Genomic DNA, 15,712 nt, shown 5'->3' with positions numbered 1-15,712 from the left:
ATAGTGCAATGGGATCTTTTACATCCACCTGAGAGGGCAGACGGGGCCTCGGTTTAACATCTCATCTGAAAGACAGCACCTCCGACAGTGCAGCACTCCCTCAGCACTGCCCTGGAGTGGGACATGGATTAATAACTGGCTATTGGGAAGGAAGCAGAGGGTCATTATAAGGGACACTGGATTACACTGGGGGGAAGTTATTGAGTGGGATGCCTAGGAGTCCATGCTGGGATGTCTGTTGTTCCTAGTATACATAAATGATCTGGAATTGCAGTCTCAATGCAAAATAGTTGATTTGCGCAAGACACCAAGCTGTGAGAGATTGTGGAAACATAGGTGCAGGAATAGGCCATTCGGCCCTTCGAGCCTGCACCACCATTCAATAAGATCATGGCTGATCATTCCTTCAGTACCCCTTTCCTGCTTTCTCTCCGTACCCCTTGATCCTTTTAGCCGCAAGGGCCATATCCAACTCCCTCTTGAATATATCCAATGAACTGGCATCAACAACTCTCTGCGGCAGGGAATTCCAAAGGTTTGCTACTCTCTGAGTGAAGAGGTTTCTCCTCATCTCAGTCCTAAATGGCCTGCCCCTTCTCCTAAGACTGTGTCCCCTGGTTCTGGACTTCCCCAACATCGGGAATATTCTTCCCGCATCTAACCTGTCCAGTCCCGTCAGAATCGTATATGTTTCTATGAGATCCCCTCTCATCCTTCCAAACTCCAGTGTATAAAGGCCCAGTTGATCCAGTCTCTCCTCATATGTCAGTCCAGCCATCTTGGGAATCAGTCTGGTGAATCTTCGCTGCACTCCCTCAATAGCAAGAACATCCTTCCTCAGACTCGGAGACCAAAACTGAACACAATATTCCAGGTGGGGCCTCACCAAGGACCTGTACAACTGCAGTAAGACTTCCCTGCTCCTATACTCAAATCCCCTTGCTATGAAGGCTAACATACCATTTGCCTTCTTCACCGCCTGCTGTACCTGCATGCCAACTTTCAATGACTGATGAACCATTACACCCAGGTCTCGCTGCACCACCCCTTTTCCTAATCTGCCACCATTCAGATAATATTCTGCCTTTGTGTTTTTGCCCCCAAAGTGGATAACCTCACATTTATCCACATTATACTGCATCTGCCATGTATTTGCCCACTCGCCTAACCTATCCAAGTCACCCTGCAGCCTCTTAGCGTTCTCCTCACAGCTCACACCGCCACCCAGTTTAGTGTCATCTGCAAACTTGGAGATATTACACTCAATTCCATCATCTAAATCATTAATATATATTGTAAAGAGCTGGGGTCCCAGCACTGAGCCCTGCAGCACTCCACTAGTCACTGCCTGCCATTCTGAAAAGGACCCATTTATCCCGACTCTGCTTCCTGTCTGCCAACCAGTTCTCTATCCACGTCAGTACATTACCCCCAATACCATGTGCTTTGATTTTGCACACCAATCTCTTGTGTGGTACCTTGTCAAAAGCCTTTTGAAAGTCCAAATACACCACATCCACTGGTTCTCCCTTGTCCACTCTACTAGTTACATCCTCAAAAAATTCCAGAAGATTTGTCAAGCATGATTTCCCTTTCATAAATCCATGCTGACTTGGACCAATCGTATCACTGCTTTCCAAATGCGCTGCTATTTCATCCTTAATGATTGATTCCAACATTTTCCCCACTACTGATGTCAGGCGAACCGGTCTATAATTACCCGTTTCCTCTCTCCCTCCCTTTTTAAAAAATGGTGTTACATTAGCAACCCTCCAGTCCATAGGAACTGATTCTGAGTTGATAGACTGTTGGAAAATGATCACCAATGCATCCACTATTTCTAGGGCCACTTCCTTAAGTACTCTGGGATGTAGATTATCAGGCCTTGGGGATTTATCGGCCTTCAATCCCGTCAATTTCCCTAACCCAATTTCCCGCCTAATAAGGATATCCTTCAGTTCCTCCTTCTCACTAGATCCTCGGTCCCCTAGTACATCCGGAAGGTTATTTGTGTCTTCTTTTGTGAGGACAGAACTGAAGTAATTGTTCAATTGGTCTGCCATTTCTTTGTTCCCCATTATAAATTCACCTGATTCTGACTGCAAGGGACCTACGTTTGTCTTCACTAATCTTTTTCTCTTCACATATCTATAGAAGCTTTTGCAGTCAGTTTTTATGTTTCCGGCAAGCTTCCTCTCGTACTCTGTTTTCCCCCTCCTACTTAAACCCTTTGTCCTCCTCTGCTGAATTCTAAATTTCTCCCAGTCCTTTGGTTTGCTGCTTTTTCTGGCTAATTTGTATGCCTCTTCTTTGGATTTAACACTATCCTTAATTTCCCTTGTTAGCTACGGTTGAGCCACCTTCCCCATTTTATTTTTACTCCAGACAGGGATATACAATTGTTGAAGTTCATCCATGTGATCTTTAAAGGTTTGCCATTGCCTATCCACCGTCAACCCTTTAAGTATCATTTGCCAGTCTAATCTAGCCAATTCGCGCCTCATACTGTCAAAGTTACCTTTCCTTAAGTTCAGGACCCTAGTTTCTGAATTAACTTTGTCACTCTCCATCTTAATAAAGACAAATGTAGGTCCCCTGCAGTCAGAATCAGGGGAAGTCATAACGGGAAACAAAGAAATAGCAGACCAATTGAACAAGTACTTTGGTTCGGTATTCACTAAGGAGGACACAAACAACCTTCCGGATATAAAAGGGGTCAGGGGGTCTAGTAAGGAGGAGGAACTGAGGGAAATCTTTATTAGTCGGGAAATTGTGTTGGGGAAATTGATGGGATTGAAGGCCGATAAATCCACCGGGCCTGATGGACTGCATCCCAGAGTACTTAAGGAGGTGGCCTTGGAAATAGCGGATGCATTGACAGTCATTTTCCAACATTCCATTGACTCTGGATCAGTTCCTATCGAGTGGAGGGTAGCCAATGTAACCCCACTTTTTAAAAAAGGAGGGAGAGAGAAAACAGGGAATTATAGACCGGTCAGCCTGACATCGGTAGTGGGTAAAATGATGGAATCAATTATTAAGGATGTCATAGCAGCGCATTTGGAAAATGGTGACATGATAGGTCCAAGTCAGCATGGATTTGTGAAAGGGAAATCATGCTTGACAAATCTTCTGGAATTTTTTGAGGATGTTTCCAGTAAAGTGGACAAAGGAGAACCAGGTATATTTGGACTTTCAGAAGGCTTTCGACTAGGTCCCACACAAGAGATTAATGTGCAAAGTTAAAGCACATGGGATTGGGGGTAGTGTGCTGACATGGATTGAGAACTGGTTGTCAGACAGGAAGCAAAGAGTAGGAGTAAATGGGTACTTTTCAGAATGGCAGGCAGTGACTAGTGGGGTACCGCAAGGTTCTGTGCTGGGGCCCCAGCTGTTTACATTGTACATTAATGATTTAGACGAGGGGATTAAATGTAGTATCTCCAAATTTGCGGATGACACTAAGTTGGGTGGCAGTGTGAGCTGCGAGGAGGATGCTATGAGGCTGCAGAGTGACTTGGATAGGTTAGGTGAGTGGGCAAATGCATGGCAGATGAAGTATAATGTGGATAAATGTGAGGTTATCCACTTTGGTGGTAAAAACAGAGAGACAGACTATTATCTGAATGGTGACAGATTAGGAAAAGGGGAGGTGCAACGAGACCTGGGTGTCATGGTACATCAGTCATTGAAGGTTGGCATGCAGGTACAGCAGGCGGTTAAGAAAGCAAATGGCATGTTGGCCTTCATAGCGAGGGGATTTGAGTACAGGGGCAGGGAGGTGTTGCTACAGTTGTACAGGGCCTTGGTGAGGCCACACCTGGAGTATTGTGTACAGTTTTGGTCTCCTAACTTGAGGAAGGACATTCTTGCTATTGAGGGAGTGCAGCGAAGATTCACCAGACTGATTCCTGGGATGGTGGGACTGACCTATCAAGAAAGACTGGATCAACTGGGCTTGTATTCACTGGAGTTCAGAAGAATGAGAGGGGACCTCATAGAAACGTTTAATATTCTGACGGGTTTAGACAGGTTAGATGCAGGAAGAATGTTCCCAATGTTGGGGAAGTCCAGAACCAGGGGTCACAGTCTAAGGATAAGGGGTAAGCCATTTAGGACCGAGATGAGGAGAAACTTCTTCACCCAGAGAGTGGTGAACCTGTGGAATTCTCTACCACAAAAAGTAGTTGAGGCCAATTCACTAAATATATTCAAAAGGGAGTTAGATGACGTCCTTACTACTCGGGGGATCAAGGGGTATGGCGAGAAAGCAGGAATGGGGTACTGAAGTTTCATGTTCAGCTATGAACTCATTGAATGGCGGTGCAGGCTAGAAGGGCTGAATGGCCTGCTCCTGCACCTATTTTTCTATGTTTCTATGTTTCTAATTCTACCATATTATGGTCACTCTTCCCCAAGCAGCCTCGCACAGCAAGATTGCTAATTAGTCCCTTCTCATTACACATCACCCAGTCTAGGATGGCCAGCTCTCGGGTTGGTTCCTCGACATATTGGTCTAGAAAACCATCCCTAATACACTCTAGGAAATCCTCCTCCACCCCATTGCTACCAGTTAGGTTAGTCCAATCAATATGTAGATTAAAGTCGCCCATGATTACTGCTGCACATTTATTGCACACATCCCTTATTTCTTGTTTGATGCTGTCCCCAACCTCACTACTACTATTTGGTGGCCTGTACACAACTCCCACTTGCGCTTTCTGCCCTTTGGTATTCCGTAGCTCCACCCATACCGATTCCACATCATCCAAGCTAATGTCCTTCCTTACAATTGCATTAATTTCCTCTTTAACCAGCAACGCCACCTCACCTCCTTTTCCTTTCTGTCTATCCTTCCTAAATGCTGAACACCCTTGGATGTTGAGTTCCCAGCCTTGGTCCCCCTGGAGCCATGTCTCCGTGATGCCAATCACATCATATCCGTTAACTGCTATCTGCGCAGTTAATTCGTCTACCATGTTCCGAATACTCCTCGCATTGAGGCACAGAGCCTTCAGGCTTATCTTTTTAACACACTTTGATCTTTTAGAATTTTGCTGTAAAGTGGCCCTTTTTATTTTTTGCCTTGGGTTTCTCTGCCCTCCACTTTTACTATTCTCCTTTCTATCTTTTGCTTCTGTCTACATTTTATTTCCCTCTGTCTCCCTGCATAGGTTCCCATCCCCCTACCATATTAGTTTAACTCCTCCCAAACAGCACGAGCAAACACTCCCCCTCGGACATTGGTTCCGATCCTGCCCAGGTGCAGACCGTCCGGTTTGTACTGGTCCCACCTCCCCCAGAACCGGTTCCAATGCCCCAGGAATTTAAATCCCTCCCCGCTGCACCACTGCTCAAGCCTTGTATTCATCTGAGCTATCCTGCGATTCCTACTCTGACTAGCACGTGGCACTGCTAGCAATCCTGAGATTACTACTTTTGAGGTCCTACTTTTTAATTTAACTTCTAGCTCCCTAAATTCGTCTCGTAGGACCTCATCCCATTTTTTTACCTATATCGTTGGTACCTATATGTACCACGACAACTGGCTGTTCACCCTCCCTTTTTAGGATGTCCTGCACCCGCTCCGAGACATCCTTGACCCTTGCACCAGGGAGGCAACATACCATCCTGGAGTCTCGGTTGCGGCCGCAGAAACGTCTATCTATTCCCCTTACAATTGAATCCCCTACCACTATCGCTCTCCCACACTTTTTCCTGCCCTCCTGTGCAGCAGAGCCACCCATGGTGCCATGGACTTGGCTGCTGCTACTGCTCTCCCCTGATGAGTCATCCCCCTCAACAGTACCCAAAGGTGTATCTGTTTTGCAGGGGGATGACCACAGGGGACCCCTGCACTACCTTCCTTGCACTGCTCTTCCTGTTAGTCTTCCATCCCCTATCAGGCTGTGTACCCTTTTCCTGCGGTAAGACCAACTCACTAAACGTGCTATTCACATCATTCTCAGCATTGTGGATGCTCCAGAGTTCACCCACCCACAGCTCCAGTGCCGCAATGCGGTCCGTCAGGAGGTGGAGGCGGATACACTTTCCGCACACGTAATCGTCGGGGACACCGGAAGCGTCCCTGACTTCCCACATAGTACAGGAGGAGCATAATACGTGTCCGAGCTCTCCTGCCATGACTTAACCCTTAGATAAACTTAATTTGGCAACAATAATGCTAAAGGTTACTTACTAATAAAGAACAGAAAAAGAAAAACTACTTACCAATCACCAGCCAATCACTTACCCCCTTGGCTGTGACATCAGCTTTCGATTTCTTTTTACTTTTTTGCCTCCCTGCTGCTGCTGCTCCAACTCCCACCTCTCCGACTCACCACGCTGGTCCCCGAACTGCTAGGTCTTTAATAGGCCGCTACCTCTTCGACTCCCACCTCTCCGACTCACCACGCTGGTCCCCGAACTGCTAGGTCTTTAATAGGCCGCTGCCTCTCCGACTCAGCACGCTGGTCCCTGAAATGCTGGGCCTTTTATAGGCCGCTGCCGCTCCGACTCCTGTCTCTCCGACTCACCACGCTGGTCCCTGAACTGCTGAGCCTTTTATAGGCCGCTGCCGCTCCGACTCCTGCCTCTCCGACTCACCTCCCATAGGGAACAGCCAGAATCTTACAAAGGGAGCTTGATGGGTTTGCTCCTGGGTTGTTCAAGTTTGATCTTGTAAGTAAAAATCGAAGGCACACATCCTCTGTTAATGGAATAGAACTTGGCACGCGGAAGGTGAAAGAAATATAGGGAGTGTTTGCCAACTTCATCACTCAACATGCCCAAAAGTTACAAGGTAACAATATATAAGTGAATAGGATGTTGGGTAACAAATGACCTCTTCTGATATCCACAGGCATGGGAGATATGGCAGTATCTAATTCTATAGGAAGCAATGTCTTTGACATCCTGATGGGACTTGGTCTACCCTGGTCTATAAAAACAATTGCAGTGAATTACGGCTCGTATGTAAGTCTTCTCCTTAATTCCTGTGCAGTTATTGAGTATTTAAAAAATGATAATATTGACATATTTGCAAACTGCCAGGCTCCAGTCTTCATCTCTTTGGTCTGAGTTCATTTTACAGAGTGACTTTTTTAAGTGATGTACAATGCCCACCCCAACACAAGAGAGATGTGTCTTCAACTCCCTGGCACAGCAGAACTTCATTACTAAACCTGTCATTCCGCTCCCTCCCCAACACACAATCCTACCCATCAACTACCTGCCAGTCTCTTCACTCATCATTATCTGCCCATCACAAATCTGCACTGTCTCCTTTTGGCATAGAGCCTGGCATATATTTTCCCCCATAACATCTTACCAGTACCTTCCCAAAATCTGCCCCCCCCCCCCCCAACCATATAACCCCACCCAATCATTTCCAACTTCCCCACCTTTAATAATTTGGGGTTGTTCAAGGGTGGTGAGTGTTTTACAACCCCAAATTATTAAAGGTGGGGGGAAAAGGATATTGAGCCTTTTCGGCAAACAAATCCATTCACAGTCTCTTGTATTCTGTTTATACATTTGGAGGCAGTGCTTAAAGGTAGAGTGCATCCCTCCAGAGGCAGAAAATACCATTTCACAAGTTCTTGACCAACATAAATGGGCACTAAAAGCAGTGCGCACTCATCCCCCATTTGCTCAGCAGGCCAGCAGAGTTACGGACCAGCAGTGCAATGTTCACCTTTCCACAACATCAAGGAGAGTGTTTGGTCAGAACGATGAAGCTGTGAACCAAACTCTAGAGGAACAACATGCACAGTGTTCCTACGTTGCTGCTGATCCTCAGACCCATCTGAATATAAGTTAGGTAAATTTGAAACACAGGCAGTTGCGATATCTCCATCTGCATGCGAATGGAGCATGGTGCACACTGCAGCATCGCAAATATCACAATATTGAGACGATCTCTGTAAAAATGGGCTGTCCACCAATTGCGAGCCATCTGTTGTGGTGCAGGACAGAAGTAGACCTGTACTTCCACTATTACAGTTGTGAATGGAAATAACAATAAACTAAAGGGGGTTGTAGAGTGTGCAACCTGGGAGTGCCCCAGATTACAAGCGCACGTTTCTAAGGATAGAAATGCAGCAAAGTTGATTGTCCCTCCCAATTCAGCACTGCTCATCACCAATATAATCCAGCTCCATTGTGACCCCCGCGCCCCTCCCCCCACGCCCATGTTAATTAGTCTTTCAGCACTTGCTGCCAAAGCTCACATGTGAAGAATGTGCACCTGAGCCAGATCACCCAAGAACTGCCAAGGCCTGTGCAACCGTGAGTCATTGGGGTTGATTTTCCAAGTTCTCCCACATGGCATGGTACTTTGTACACCGAGAGTGCTCACTGAAAGATCATGGGCAATTGGTCCATGATTTTCCGACACATGCTTGCAAGGAATTGGAATATCTGTCCTCATTCCTTCAAGAGTTGATGGGAGAAAGCAAAGGGTAAAGAAACAAAATAACAGTTTAGCCAGTGAATTCAGGTAAATGGGGACTAAAGTGTAATTTTTACATTTTGCATGACACTCTAATCAGCAAAAATTACGTACAAAGAGGTCTAGTTTGAAATGTTCTAAAAGGAATGTAAAACATTTTCTTTTTCTTTTTTAGTTAGCGTTGAACAGTCGGGGGCTTATATATTCAGTGGGACTGCTGCTAGCTTCTGTTTTCGTAACAGTAAGTATTCACTCATACCGTGTTCGGACCAGCTCCAGTACCAATCTGTTGTGAGACTGGTGCCATTGCTGAGCTAGTGAAGTCTGTAATTATTGTTTGTACCATGATGTTGCCGCAACTCATTCCCTGTCTCCATACTGCTGCTGTCATAACATCTGGGTTTGTTGATTTTCTGTAAGAGACAATTCAAAGGTTTAGTTCTGAGTTTCCTCAAGCCTATTTTTTTCCCCCACATTCCTCCAGCACTCATAAAATCTTATTTTTTTTATTTTGTTCTTACAAGACCTTCTTCTCTTTCCCTTCTCTCTCCCACATAACCTGCCTTCCTTCCTTCTCTCAGAAAGGCATGTTCAAACTTAAATGACTTCAACTAAACTGAGATACCACTTCAAACAATCGGGCCAACTTTAGTCAAAATCCTCTTCATAAGTTTAAAAAAAACCCATCCATATACATACCACAAATTCGAATTAACCGGCTAACTTTATCTCTATGAATTTTTGCTCCTGCGCTTTCTGGTGTGAGAGTGTCAGCAGACTGACCTGCTGTTGCAGATGAGCCTGTCTCAACGATTTGAAAACACAAATGTTATCTCACTAGCAAGAGCAAGGAGAAGAAATCCCTTTCTGTACTACAAAAGCAAAATACTGCAGATGCTGGAATCTGAAATAAAAACAGAAAATGCTGGAAATCTCAGCGGGTCAGGCAGTATCTGCGAGAGAAACACGGTTAACGTTTCGGGTCTGTGACCCTTCGTCAGAGCTGGAAAAGTTTGCGATGTAACCGATTGTTAAGGAAGTGCGGCCTTCTTTCGTTTCAGAACTTTACAGCCTTCTGGACTCGACATCGAGTTCAACAATGTCAGACCATAACCTCTGCTCTATTTTTTTTCCCTTTCCTTTTTTCTTACAAACCCCGCCCATTTTTCTCTCTTTCCCATGGCAGCTTGTGATAATTTCGTAATTCACACCCCATCTAGACTCATCTTTTGTTTCCTAACTTGTGCCATTACCATCTCATTTTTGTCCATCACCCCTTTTGTCTCCTAAATCACTCCTGCCTTCCACCCTATCATAGATCTTCCCTTTTGTTCTTTCCTCCCCTGCACTTCCTTAAGAATCTGTTACATCGCAAACTTTTCCAGTTCTGATGAAGGGTCACCAACAGTAGAAGACACTAAAAACCTCCCAATGGTGGATAATCAAGGGGCTGTAGGGAGGGAGGAACTTAATACAATCACTATCACTAAAGAAGTAGTACTCGGTAAAATAATGGGACGAAAGGCGGACAAGTCCCCTGGACCTGATGGCTTGCATCCTAGGGTCTTAAAAGAAATGGCTGCAGAGATAGTGGATGCATTGGTTGTAATCTACCAAAATTCCCTGGATTCTATGGAGGTCCCAGTAGATTGGAAATGTAATGCCCATATTTTAAAAAAGAGGCAGACAGAAAGCAGGAGACTATAGACCAGTTAGCCTAACATCTGTCATTGGGAAAATGCTGGAGTCCATTATTAAGGAAACAGTAACAGGATATTTGGAAAAGCATAATTCAATCAAGCAGAGTCAACATGGTCTTATGAAAGGGAAATCATCTTTGACAAATTTGCTGGAGTTCTTTGAGGATGTAACGAGCAGGATGGATAAGGGGGAACCAGTGGATGTGGTGTATTTGGATTTCCAGAAGGCATTCGATAAGGTGCCACATAAAAGGTTACTGCACAAGATAAAAGTTCATGGGGTTGGGGGTAATATATTAACATGGATAGAGGTTTGGCTAACTAACAGAAAACAGAGAGTCGGGATAAATGGGTCATTTTCCGATTGGCAAACAGTAACTAGTAGTGTGCCGCAGGGATCGGTGCTGGAGCCTCAACTATTTACAATCTATATTAATGACTTGGATGAAGGGACAGAGTGTAATGTAGCCAAGTTTGCTGATGATACAAAGATGGGTGGGAGAGCAAATTGTGAGGAGGACACAAGAAATCTGCAAAGGGATATAAACAGGCTAAGTGAGTGGGCAAACATTTGGCAGATGGAGTATAATGTGGGAAAATAGGAAGTTATCCACTTTGGCAGAAAAAATAGAAAAGCAAATTTTAATTTAAATGGAGAAAAATTGCAAAGTGCCACAGTACAGAGGGACCTGGGGCTCCTTGTGCATGAACCACAAACAGTTAGTATGCAGGTACAGCAAGTAATCAGGAAGGCAAATAGAATGTTGGCCTTTATTGCAAGGGTAATGGAATATAAAAGCAGAGAAGTCCTGCGACAACTGTCCAGAGTGTTGGTGAGGCCATACCTGGAGTACTGCGTGCAGTTTTGTTCTCCGTATTTAAGGAAGGATATGCTTGCATTGGAGGCTGTTCAGAGAAGGTTCACTAGGTTGATTCCGGAGATGAGGGGGTTGACTTATGAAGATAGGTTGAGTAGTTTGGGCCTATACACATTGGAGTTCAGAAGAATGAGAGGTGATCTTATCGAAATGTATTTTGACAATATCAAGGATGTCTGTATGTATGGTCCTAGCTTACTAAATTACTCATCTCCAGCTATGACAGCCAGTCCAGTCTTTAAGAAAAATAAAAAGACTTGCATTTGTATAGCGCCTTTCACAACCTCAGGACATTCCAAAGCAATTTACAGCCAATTAAGTACTTTTGAAATGTAGTCATTGTTGTGATGTAGAAAACACGACAGCCAATTTGCACACAGCAAGCCTCCCACAAACAGCAATGTGATGATGACCAGATAATCTGTTTTTGTGATGTTGATTGAGGGATAAATATTGGCCAGGACACCGGGGATAACTGCCCTGCGTTTCTTCAAAATAGTGCCATGAGATCTTTTACAACCACCTTAGAAAGCAGACTGGGCCTCGGTTTAACGTCACATCCTAAAGACTGCACCTCTGACAGTGTAGCACTCCCTCAGTATCAGCCTAACTTTTTGTGCTTAAGTCTCTGGAGTGGGACTCTGAACCCACAACCTTCTGACTCAGAAGCGAGGGCACTACCCACTGAGCCATGGCTAATTGTTACTGCTCTGCAGAATGATGATCACCTGACCACGGATTTGAGTGCTCAGCTGTTCTAGGCTTGACCTTGCATATGTACATGCTTCATGTTTAGGGTCAGGCTCAGCTGGGACACCCTTCACCCTTCATCCCCAGTCAAGCAGTTAGCTGAAACTTGCGGTCTAGGATCAGACATCAGGTCACTTGGGCCAAGCACCGGCGGGCGAGTGAGCATGGTCCGAAGTTTCACTGTATCCTTCTGTTAAAAGAGGCCCCAGTAAAAGTCAGTGTCTTCAGGTGAGAATGGAAGCAAACGGGGAATAAATACATAAAATTAATATGAAGCAAATGTAACATCCTACCGAACGCTCAGCGCACTAAACCCTCCGCAAGATTTGCGTTACAGGGGCTTGGCATGATTCAATAAGCAAGAAAACCAACGTGGACTTATTGTCTCCGACAGCGAGAGGATTCATTTTTATTGTCACATGTTTAACAAGGGGTCATAATCGCAAAATTTAAGCTAGGCCATTCAAGTGCGAAATCAGAAAGTACTTTTTCACACAAAGGATAATATTTGGAACTCTTTCCCCCAATTGGGGATGGGGCGGGGAAGTGGAATTAAGGTATAAAGTCAGCCATGATTTTATTAAATGGCGGAGCAGGCTCAAGGGGCCTTATGGCCTTCTCCTGCTCTTATTTCTTATGTTGTTAAACCTGGAACTCTCTCCTCCAAAAGCTTGTGGATGTTGGGGGACAATTGAAGCTTTCAAGACTGAGAATGATAGATTTGTGTTCGATAAGGGTATCAGAGGATAGGCGGAAACATTGAGTTACGGTGCAGATCAGCCGTGGTCTAATTGAATGCAGAGCAGACTCAAGGGGCTGAATTGGCTCTCCTGTTCCTAATGTTCCTATGTGGTATCATCTAGTTTGTTTTTGTGAGCCCTTGTAAAACCACTAAATAATCATTTGTATAACATAAATGTGAGATACTGAAAATGGTTTGAAAAGGAACCTTAAAATGTATTGTTGGTGCTTTTGGTGCTTTCCCCATAGGTGGTTGGCGTTCATTTGAACAAATGGAAACTAGATAAGAAGCTTGGATGTGTGTCCCTGTTCCTCTACGCCGTTTTCCTGTGTTTCTCCATCATGACAGAGTTCAACGTTTTCACCTTTGTGAACCTTCCCATGTGCCGGGATCACTGATGTACAATGAAGACGACTTGGGAGCGAGCACCTTGGTATCAGTGCAATACAAAAACAATACAAAGAATGGAAGTCCCATGGCTTATCGTTGTGAGCTGCATGGAGCTGCTCTTACTGAGAACTTGGTACAAGACATATTTTTGAGAGAAAAAAAAACACCTGTTTTGATGTGAACGTATTTTTAATGTATTTATGTGGAGTTGTCTCTCACACACACACACACACAGACACAGACACACACACACACACACACACACACACACAAGAAAAACTTATCTGATTTTGTTGGCTGCTAATTAACGTAAGGCTGGAAAATGTACCTGCCACGTTTGTATATTCTCAGTTGCATCAGAAAAAAAAGAAATCTTTTGTCCTGCGACAGATGAGTGGGCGTGATAGAGGTGTACAGTGGTACTTGCTATTGAAGAGAATATGGTGTAAATGGAAGCAGGGGATTATATTGCCCTGTGAGTTTACCTCTCACTTTCTCCCCTACCCATCCCCATTCTCCATCCCCCTTCCCCTCCGCCAGAGAGCCTGAAAACCAAGAATGTACATATTGATGAGAGTCACCTTATCCTTATGCTCACCAGCTGTTCTGACCGCTGACAGGAAAGTGGAATTTAAGCTCTGAGCCATGGCCTTCATGCAGAATCTGAGTTGTGGAATTTGAAATCTCTAAAGTCACTGCAGTTTGTACCCAGATACTACACCCTCCTGACAAGATTTTGATTTTTCCAGGAGGTACATTTGCACGAAACTTTTTGTTTTGTTGTTGGAACAGTTGCATAGTCAATGGTACATGTGTGTATATTGATGGTATAAAAAATGTATATATTGGGAATTTTCCTTTTCAAAAAGGTAGAGTATATAAGATATTATTATATCACGGTTTTACCCTGCTGCACGGTTTTGGATTTGGAAATACTGATTAAGGTACAAATGGTGCAGCTGAAGAAGCAAAGTTGCTCTAGTTTTTGTCTGTACAGGTAGTTTTAAGAATAAGGCATGTTTAATTTATATATTTATAAAAACAGCACAGGAAGCCACTTTGCAGTTTCACAGCACATTTTTACAGGAATATTTGCAAGCTCCATGCACGCCTGCATGCTTGAACCCTGGTCGTAGTGTATTGTCCTCTACAGCTTATTTTCCACTTCTTACAGAGAAGAAATGACCGTGATGAGGAAGACTGTTGTCTTTAACTGTTGCTGTAGTTAATAAATTTGTAGATGAATTTGCTACGAAATGGCTCCACCAAACTGATTGTAGTTAGTTGTCTCAATCTAAATATAACTCGTTTCTTTGTTTTTTTTTAAGTGATTATATAATGAGACCACTGAATCCCCAAATTCTGATCGGAAAGGGGTGGATTATTATTCAACAAATCACACCTCACCAAAGTTTACAAGCTAACACCTACTGCTACAGGACAGTGTTAAATCATATTTTCGATAGGAACAGACTTTATTTGTTCTGGAGATATAATACATGAGAAATTTAATGCACTTCAAACTTTTCATGCACACTGAGCTTCAGGGTTGAATTGGCGACAAGTGAGTCTAATATAATGTGTGTGGATTACTCACCGGCTATTATCATTATTGTTCAGTCCTATTCTACCTGTGTTGTGATTTCAGTAAATATCTTTACAGTGTTAATGTCTCTCTCTCTCCCTCTGTCTCGCTCTTACTCTCTCCATCATCAATCCTCAAACCAGAATTTAACAAATAAGTTTATTTTTCATAGCTGCCTGCCCCCCCACCACAACCTGTTCCCAGTGCAGGAACACAACAAATGACTAAAATGTAACTGTATTGCCAACTTGCCAGGAGATTGAGATGACAGAACTGTTGAACTTGGGGACTTGCGGGTGTGAAGGCTTGTAATTTGTCCACTAGAAAGGCTATAAATACACCATACATCTATCAATTTGTTTAATTAGTTAAATCTATCAGCAGTTGTCATCTATTAACTGTTGCTGTAGCTTTCCAACTCCAAGGGGGTGAAATTCTTGTCCTGGTAATAACGCCCCACCGCTTTATACTCATGTCACCTTTTGTTAGGTAATGAAAGCCAGAATTTCATCCCCCACTGCTTAGCTGGAGTAATATTTAGTTCCGCCTTTTTGCAAAATAAGTCAATACAACATAATCACCTTTTGAAGTTTGATATAATCTGTTTGGATGAATGGTCATGAGATAGAGGTTGTTCTCCTTGGAGCAGAGAAGATTGAGAGGAGATTTAATCAAGGTGTTCAAAATCATGAGGGGTCTGGACAGAGGAGATAGCGAGAAACTGTTCCCATTGGCAGAAGGGTTGAGAACCAGAGGATTGGCAAAAGAACCAAAGAAAAAACTTTCTTACGCAGCGAATGGATAAGATCTAGAATGCACTGCCTGAAAGGGTGGTGGAGGCAGACTCAATTTTATCTTTCAAAAGGGAAGTGGATAAGTATCTGAAGGAAAAGAATTTTCAGGGCTACGGGGAAAGGGCAGGGGAGTGGGATTGGCTGAGAGCTGGCATGGGCTCGATGGGCCGAATGGCCGCGTTCTGTGCTGTAAGCATTCTATGTTTCTATGACATGTAAACAACAGCACTTATTATATGAAGACTAATATTGTAGCCTAGCATTACTGTTATGTTGAGTAGTGTTGATTAAAGTTTCGATTCTGCCAGTAAGCTAGTCGAGCACGTATTATTCACAAAACTTTTTAAGCAATCTGGACCTTTTAAAACATTTTTAATGTTTTGTAAAATGAAAGCCCATGTGGAATGACCATTGGCTTACC

General features: G+C 43.9%; 1 protein-coding gene across 3 annotated transcripts in view; it reads left to right on the top strand.

The window, feature by feature from the left end:
- slc24a3 (solute carrier family 24 member 3) overlaps positions 1–15,402 on the top strand; it is a 466,872-nt gene extending 451,470 nt beyond the window's left edge. For 2 of the 3 annotated variants that reach the window (XM_070888804.1, XM_070888803.1), the window contains 3 exons: positions 6,863–6,975; positions 8,628–8,693; positions 12,771–15,402. In XM_070888804.1, the coding sequence (XP_070744905.1) occupies positions 6,863–6,975; positions 8,628–8,693; positions 12,771–12,920 (329 nt within the window). In that variant the 3' untranslated portion in view covers positions 12,921–15,402. The remainder of the gene's footprint in view (positions 1–6,862; positions 6,976–8,627; positions 8,694–12,770) is intronic. The other variant, XM_070888805.1, reaches the window with a different exon arrangement.
- The last annotated feature ends 310 nt before the right edge of the window (positions 15,403–15,712 follow it).

Source organism: Pristiophorus japonicus, chromosome 9, assembly GCF_044704955.1.
Source record: "Pristiophorus japonicus isolate sPriJap1 chromosome 9, sPriJap1.hap1, whole genome shotgun sequence".
Lineage (NCBI taxonomy): Eukaryota > Metazoa > Chordata > Chondrichthyes > Pristiophoridae > Pristiophorus > Pristiophorus japonicus.
The sequence above is the reverse complement of the archived record's forward strand: the minus strand, read 5'-3'. Positions and strand labels throughout refer to the sequence as shown.